The following is an 8340-nucleotide window of genomic DNA, read 5'->3' as shown; positions in this document are numbered from 1 at the left end:
TTAGAACGATGAGCTTTGTAAAAATCGACGCGTTTCAGAAAGGCGGGGCATAGAGGAGAAACTATAATGTACATTATATGGAAAATAATGTGTTTTTTTAACTTTAAACTGCATAAACACATTGCATTACACCAAATACACAAAATAATGTTCTTGTTAGCAACGTCATATGACCCCTTTAAACAGGGATTAGAGATGGTTTTTAAACATTTAAAATGCACACTTTGGCTTTCAGTATTTATAGGAAAATAAGTGAAAAATCTCTCTCATCCACTCCCCTCTTCTTCTTTTTCAATCTCTCTCTCCCTGCATGAGGATGTGCTGAGGTCAGATTTGACTCACATCTCACACACACCTGTCCCGAGTAAGGGCTGCTCCCTCCAGCCCTCTGCACTCATCCACAGCCTCATTATCACCTCCACGCTCTCCACATAATGTAATTGGTGCAGGCGGCATTAGTCTCCCTCTCAAGAAGCTACGAAGCCTTTCACACACACTCCATCTGGAGCAGGGGCCCGTTTTAGTTCTAATGGGCCCTTCATCCAATCAAACCTAGTGAGGGCTTTAGTGCCACTCAAACTCCTGTAATTACTGCAAAAGCCTGGAACCTTTACCTCATGTGGGTAGGGAACAGAGACGTGACGGGAGCCTTGGAAACTGGTGGAAGGATGAGGCAAAGAAATGAAAGTAGGAGCGAGAGAAAAGACAGAGGTTAGGGGGCTGTTAAACAAGCACGGGGCAGAGTTTGCAAAGTCATGGCAACTCTGTCCCCTATACGGAAGAATGTTCACCTTTGTTGGCAGTCAACCACAACATCCACTTAAGTCTGGCTCGCTCTCCTCTCCACCTTTTCTTTTCATGTTTCACAGTCTCGTCTTTCATTTTTACTCTCTCTCTCTCTACATTAGCAGCTTTGTTTCTCACAAGTCTCTCTCTAAGATAAAATTCCAAAGTTGATTGATTTTCTTGGTGTAGGAGAACAAAACTGAAAGGTTTTTGCTCATGATTTTGTGATATTGTCAAAGTGAGAGATGAATAAAAGTACATATTTTGTACTAGTCAACTAGTCACAGGTATTTAAAATTTTATTTGAAAAAATGTTCGGAAACAAATCTGTAAAAATGGGGTACAATGCACTGTATTACAATGAAGGAATTTTCCGTATTGATTGCTTACAGTTTTTTTTTTGTTTACCGTATTTAGAATTTTGCACTGCATTGGGTTGTGTTTTAGGGTTAACAGAAATGTGGGTAAAATTAATGAATAATGTCCATACAGATTTTTTCTGTTTTTTAAGGCTACGAGTTATATTTAAAAAAAAAAAAACCTGTTTAAAGTTATCATTTTAAAAAGTCTTATATTATTAATATTATAACTTTGGCAGCCCTAAAAAAAAATTTTTTTTCCACAGATAGACCCCTTTTTGCTGCCCCATGTGGATCCCTAGATCCAAAATCTGAAAGCCCCTAAAGAAAGTATATATTTTAATCATGTGGTTATGCTTTAGTACCAATTTAGTACCAGTTATTTAAGAGTCATATTTGGGGGTCCTCGTTTTGGGGGTTTTGTGACCCCTAAGTTACTGTGACCCAAAATACCATTAAACTACCATTTATCTTAGCACTTGTTAGAAAAAAACTAATTTCAGATTGCTAAATTTCTATCTGATTCTCAAGCTGTGAAATAAAGACACTGAGAAATAATACATTGCTATTCTGCAAGCTTATCCTCCGTGCTGAAACAATGCATTGCTATTCTGAAGTCTTATTCTCCATGCTGAGAAAGACATAGTCAGGCACCAGACAGCAAATCTGCCACTCAGACATCTCACAGGACAAGAGGAAGAAAAATTTGATCTGAATCAGACTGCACTTCACAACCCAAGTCTGAATTATTGACAACTCGTGTCTGGCGAGGGTTTGCCTTCTCACAAGTGACACAGACAGAATCGGGTCCAGTACGAACAGGCACATTTCAATAATTCACATACTTATCAGAGAGCAAGCAATTAAATTCTCACAATGAATATGCTTGGATTCAATCAAAGCGAGCCGCAGAAACAGCTTGAGAGTGATAACCCTGAAAAATAAGCCTGTTTAATTGGCGCACCTTTCTAAGTGTGTTTCATTAGAATAATAGCCGAGACTTCTGGGAGAGATGGAAGAGTTTCGGTTTCATAACAGCGGTGTGCTGGCCTTGCTCAATAACGTTTGTAGTCAACTTGACCACAAGCGTCTTATTCATCATTTCTGTCATTTAAAAGCCGCGCAGTCTTCCAATAACAATCTCTTCAGCTCTGAAATTAGACATAAAATATTGCGTCTAATATGAATGACCGCAGGCAGGCAGGCAGGCGATGAGAGCGAACAAGAAAATGAAAGGAGTGTCTAATCAGTCGAATCAGATTGAAGATAATTACGGTGAAATACAGTTAACGAAACACGCCACCTGCGACAAACCCAGCCTGTGTAACGGCTCCATAAAACACAATGATTAATCCAGCCCTTCCTTGAAACGATTTGAAATAGGTCCGCTCTTCCCTGTTTATCTCCTCGTGCTCAAATTAAAGGTATTCACGAGTTTTAGCACACATATGACTCTTACTCGCTTTTCTATCTTCTGTGTTGTTGAGAAACAATAGGATTCCTAAAGGAACATCTGTTTATATAAGGCTATAAAATGTGTAATCTATTACAGTGATAAGAGAAATCCAGGTAGCTATGTAACAGTTTACCAGCAGCTCTCCCTCTATAGGTCGCCTTAATTTATCTATTCTGAGCCTGGGTTTAGTGTTCACTGTGAAATGAGAGTAAAAATAGGAAGCTAGTACCTGAAGGCTTTACTACATGTCTGTTTTTAACATACTGGTAGGAGGGCTTCCACTGTAATTAAATGTCAACATTTTTATTTTACTGGGGGAATTACATAACCATACACTGGAATCAAAGGATAAACCTTGGCTTAAGATAACGGCTTCCTCATGGCATTACAGAACAAAGTGTCAAGTGAAAATACCAATTTCTGTCCTACATGCACCTGCTAATGCCGGCAGCCATATCACCCTGTAGCCCAAGACTAGTTACCCACTGAAGCTAAGCAGGGCTGAGCCTGGTCAGTACCTGGATGGGAGACCTCCTGGGAAAAACTAGGTTGCTGCTGGAAGAGGTGTTAGTGAGGCCAGCAGGGGGTGCTCACCCTGTGGTCTGTGTGGGTCCTAACGCCCCAGTATAGTGACGGGGACACTATACTGTCAACAAGCACCGTCCTTCGGATGAGGCGTTAAACCAAGGTCCTGACTCTCTGTGGTCATTAAAATATCAGGATGTCTTCCGAAAAGAGTAGAGGTGTGACCTCGGCATCCTGGCCAAATTTGCCCATTGGCCTCTGATCATCATGGCCTCCTAACAATCCCCATATCTGCTGATTGGCTTTATCACTCTGTCTCCTCTCCACCAGTAAGCTGGTGTGTGGTGGGCGTTCTGGCGCACTATGGCTGCCGTCGCATCATCCAGGTGGATGCTGCACACTGGTGGTGGATGAGGAGATACCCCCTGACAATGTAAAGCGCTTTGAGTGCCTTCCCTACATAATGCACCAATTTTGCATCTGAATAAGACTAGGAACTCAAACGTGCAAAAAAAAAGACGAATTTGATTTCCATGCCCTATATATACAGGGCTCCAGACTAAAAAATGGCTAGAGAGTTGTGAAATGAAATATTTAGGAGTCAAATGTCTTTTTTAGTTTACAAATTGCCTGATAAAGACTGTTTTTCAGAAGTGGTGTAGTTCCCATTTTATCTTGACTGTATTAGTGTCATATAAATATCACTCTGTTTTGTAAAAATATTTATGCCTGTTTGAAAAAAGTCAAATATTGTGTTTATTATGGTTTTAAGATGTCACCCACATTACAGTTTGACCTCACTATGGCAAACAATGACCAATAATATTTTTGTGAAACATTTGAATTTTTTTGAATAACATTTATCACAACAAATATCTATATTAAATTACAAATAATCATTCTTGTTCATGTCAAATCAGACACATCTGAAAAAATGAATCACAGTTATTGCAGTAACTCAGTAATGCATTGTTGCACTCACTCATGATTCACTGAGTAAATCTGATTCAAACCACTAACTCACAAGCTAGTTTTGTGAATCTTTTTGACTCACTCAATAAAAAGAACCAGTTCATACGAGTCACTTATTCTTGAATCAGACTGACATCACGACTCATGCTGCTGGCTGTTGCATCACTCACTCACGATTCACTGAGTGAGTCTGATTCAAACCACTAACTCACAAGCTAGTTTTGTGAATCTTTTTGTCTAGTTCATAAGAGCCATTTGTTCACAAATCAAAAATCATGACTCATGCTGCTCTGCATGAGAGACACACTGAGATTAACTGCCAAAACCACATATAGACACACAAAGTTTTCCCAAATGCTGCCAATGGCAATTAGATTTTAAATTATTGTCATCAATTTTTATTTTTTGTTGCATCTGAAACCATTTTAGTCGCAGTATGGAGCCCTGATATATTAAAACAATGGCTGTTTTTCAACTTTTATCCACATGACTAGTCATGTCAAACTGTATAATAAGGCAACTATTATAACTACAATATGTAATTGCATTTTATTCGAAGAAAAAATAAAATCCATACAAATTCTCTTAAACTGTGCAGCTATTTTTATACTTTTTTCCAATTAGGAGGCAATTTGGCCCTCCAGCAGAAGCAACATTGACAGAGTCCCAAAAAATGATGAAAACAGATTCAAACGAATGACTCTCATATTGCTTGCCATCGAATAAACAAATAGAGATGATTAACTGTGCAGGGCCAGTGATGAGAGGGGACGGGCAAAGAATGCAGCATGCAGAATGCGGCTGGCGCAGTTGTGGCCGTTAACTGTGTGTGTGCTCGTGTGTGTCAGTCACACAGGGCAAGCAGAGGGAGAGAGATGGAGAGAAAGACAATGAGAGAGAGGCAAAAAGAGAAAGAGGGGCTCAGATGGAGAACACAACATGAGTCTGCAGGCCTGTGCCCAAGGGACACACACAGTCACTGAGCCTAGTACATTCTGTATTTGTTGTGCTGGGGGAAGGGGCACACACACTATTCTATATCTTTCTTTTCCCCTGCTCTCTCAGTCTATGATAGAGTGGTTTCTTAAAGGTGCAAGTCTCTTCCTCCCATTATCCCTGTCACTCCATCTGTTTCCCTGGCAGTCTTCTACTTTTCCACCCCGTTTACATCTTTACCTCTTCTTTAGGGCTGGGTATCGATTCAGATGTTACAATTCGATTCGATTTTCAAGCTCTCAATTCGATTCGGCTTTGTTCTTGTCCACAGTATCTTTGTCATCGTGCTTGCGAAATCTAAAATGCTTCCATACCTCTGACTTTTTATGTCAAGGCAGGGCGCTACGCTTACTTTTCTTTTTAGGAGCACGTTCAAATCCATAAATTCATGATGATATTAATGTTTTAAATATAACATTTTTAATATAGAAATATTAAATTATTTAAATAACTGAAGATACTTTTAAAATTAAACAAACTGCCAGCAGGTGGCGGTAAGTCACTGATTTTTATCACTGAATCATTAATTCAATTGATTCAGTCTGTGATACATTACTCAACGCTGCAAAAACACGTAGAAACATTTGAAATTCCCCTGAGCGCAATCACAAGTATGATGATGATCGGGTCAGTCGCACTGGTGCTCCTAAAAAATGTTTATAGTCGCACGCAGTGGTTTTCGGTCGCACTGTAGAGCTCTGGAAGGTGGTGTTGACGTCGGGAACACACCTGAATCCGCCATTTTAAGCAATGAATGAATGACGGACTCTCCGTTGTAACATCGCGCAAGGCAAATAAGGGGGTGACATCTAGTGGATTAGACTAGTAATAAGATTAGCGTAAATCTTATGTTCAATGTTTGTGGAAATAAATATTGAAAAAAATCGATTCGTGGCCTTCGAGAATCGATATTGAATCGACCACATTTTAAAAAACGATATATCGAAAAATCGATTTTTTTTGCCCAGCCCTGCTCTTCTTCATTCTCTATTTCTCTCTTTTTCATTCTGCTTCAGTAGGTAGAAAGATCATTTCATCTCACACACTTTCCTTCTTTTTCCTCCCCGTTCTCTCTCCCCCATTTTCTCCTCTTGCTACATCTCTACGAAACTAACTTTTCCATGTTTCTTTCTGAAACATGATATGCACTCCGGTATAGAAATTCTCTATTGAATTCCCCTTTCTCTCTTCTTTTACCTCGTGTCACTGGAGAGATTAATGACAGTCATCTCCATAGCTCCCTCTTGACCTCTAATGTCCAAATGAAGAGACACCCAGCCATTTGAGCAATGAGTACATACACATACCCATAATTGCAAAGCCTATGCCCACTAAAATACAATTCTACACATTTCTTCATATCCAAATGTGGCCACAACCACATACAGCAAGAATAGCAATGTGTAGCTAAAAAAATCTTCAGTTGCTCACTAATTGTTAGACGGTACAAAACAAACAACCGCACACACAAACCTGCCAGTAGCTTGGACCACAAATAGCTACTGAATTCAACAAAGGAACGCTTTTAGAAATCTCAAACAGATAAATATGTTAATATTGTTTCCATAAAATTCAAAACATGAAGAGAGGAACTGAATTGAGGAATTATCATTTTGCTTTATTGGCCCCATTCTACTATGGCTTTACCATTTCTACATACCAGACTAAAACGTACATATTCTGTTCATTACACGACTTATTGCAGTTTCTATGAAAATATGTCATTTTTAAAAGTCAAAGCGTTTTGTTTTCGCTTGAAGTGGGCAGGGGAGAAGGAAAAGGAAAACCCGGAGTGGATCTCAGGTAGAGTGATTCTATCTTGAACGATGTTAGCAAGAATGAGAAATATTGGTCATTCCGATCCACTCACTACTCCAGACCTTGGTGACGCGCTAAACTGTCTGATTTGGTTTGTTTTTTAATATGTACGAACTAATTTATATTTTTTGGTCTGCAATATAAGTTATAAATTGTTGATGATGGACTTTATATCAGAACGGATGCATTTCGGACGTAGGCACGAGTTAGACACCTAAAATAGTGTAACTGCATGCGTTTTCTTTTTGTCCCAGGCTATTTTCGCTCTTGCCTAATAATTATTAATTGAATCATCGTACAAACAGATGGCACAGCTTGAAGAGAAGAATTAAATGGCCAGCTAGTATCTTCAAGATGCTCTTGTAATCCAAATCCCAGGACAACGGCAGATGCACTTATCATGCGATGGCAAGCATGAAATACGCGGCCCGTGTTGGGATTTGCTCTGACAGTCTTGTATTTGAGACTGATTTGGGATAGTAACCCCTGCGCAGAGGAGCTCAGAGCGGGACCTCCGAACAGCGCAATCCACATGATTTAATGGTACCTGCGCTCTTGTACTGACTGTCGCAACGGCCATATACGTACGCCTCGAGATCTCAAGGGACATCGGTAAATGAAAGAACATTACGCATACACAAGAAAAAGCACTGCACGGAACAATGATGCGCGCGACAACAAAGCACGCTGTGAACGCACCTATAGAAACGTATCTGAAAATGAATTAGCAAGCACATATGTGTAGCTACTGTTCAAGCAGTTATTGAGCGAACTTCCCTTTATTACTTGAGCAAACGGAGTCAGCAGAGATGCAGGTGAGTGACGCAAACTACTGACCAAAATAATTGATAATTAGCCTGAACTGCGCCTATAATAATAGCAGAAAGCGTGAAAACCGGAACAGAAAGAACTTTGAGGGAAACAAAATTAATTTCACTTTCGTATAAATGTTTAAAACAAAGGCTAACGTGATTTCTATCACATTTACTGCTGGCGATGGGCTGAACCCATGAGCATGTTGTAGGCGATGCCGATGTGTTTATATATGGCTATTCTATACATCCCGCGATGGCAACATTAGTGAACAGATCAATATAGTTCTGTCTAGTGAAACATCTGTCCGCGTTTATGGCAAGTTAACTTCCAAAGCGTTTATGGACTGAATAAATATTGTCTTACCTGTCTGCGAATAGGACAGGAGCAGTAGGAGAGAAAGCGGAGCGCAATACTTCCAAAAAGAAGAAAATGCCATCGTTGTGTTATTCCGATCTCTGTAAATTCCTCTTCCTTTGATAGGAATTAGAATAACATGAGCGCGCAGGCTCTCACCTACGAGATATGTCTTTTCTCAACTCCAGTGTTAGCTGGAATTGTTGTGTATTACATACTAGTAGCCTACTCACACACGCACACTCAATACGCTACTCT

At 39.8% G+C, this 8340-nt stretch overlaps 1 protein-coding gene across 1 annotated transcript in view; it reads right to left on the bottom strand.

The window, feature by feature from the left end:
* cadm4 (cell adhesion molecule 4) overlaps positions 1 to 8340 on the bottom strand; it is a 161029-nt gene extending 152689 nt beyond the window's left edge. Inside the window, exon 1 of the mRNA XM_016500820.1 lies at positions 8092 to 8340. Within this exon, the coding sequence (XP_016356306.1) occupies positions 8092 to 8164 (73 nt within the window). The 5' untranslated portion in view covers positions 8165 to 8340. The remainder of the gene's footprint in view (positions 1 to 8091) is intronic.

This window comes from Sinocyclocheilus anshuiensis, unplaced genomic scaffold, assembly GCF_001515605.1.
Source record: "Sinocyclocheilus anshuiensis isolate Anshui unplaced genomic scaffold, SAMN03320099.WGS_v1.1 scaffold670, whole genome shotgun sequence".
NCBI classification, from domain to species: Eukaryota; Metazoa; Chordata; class Actinopteri; order Cypriniformes; family Cyprinidae; genus Sinocyclocheilus; species Sinocyclocheilus anshuiensis.
The sequence above is the reverse complement of the archived record's forward strand: the minus strand, read 5'-3'. Positions and strand labels throughout refer to the sequence as shown.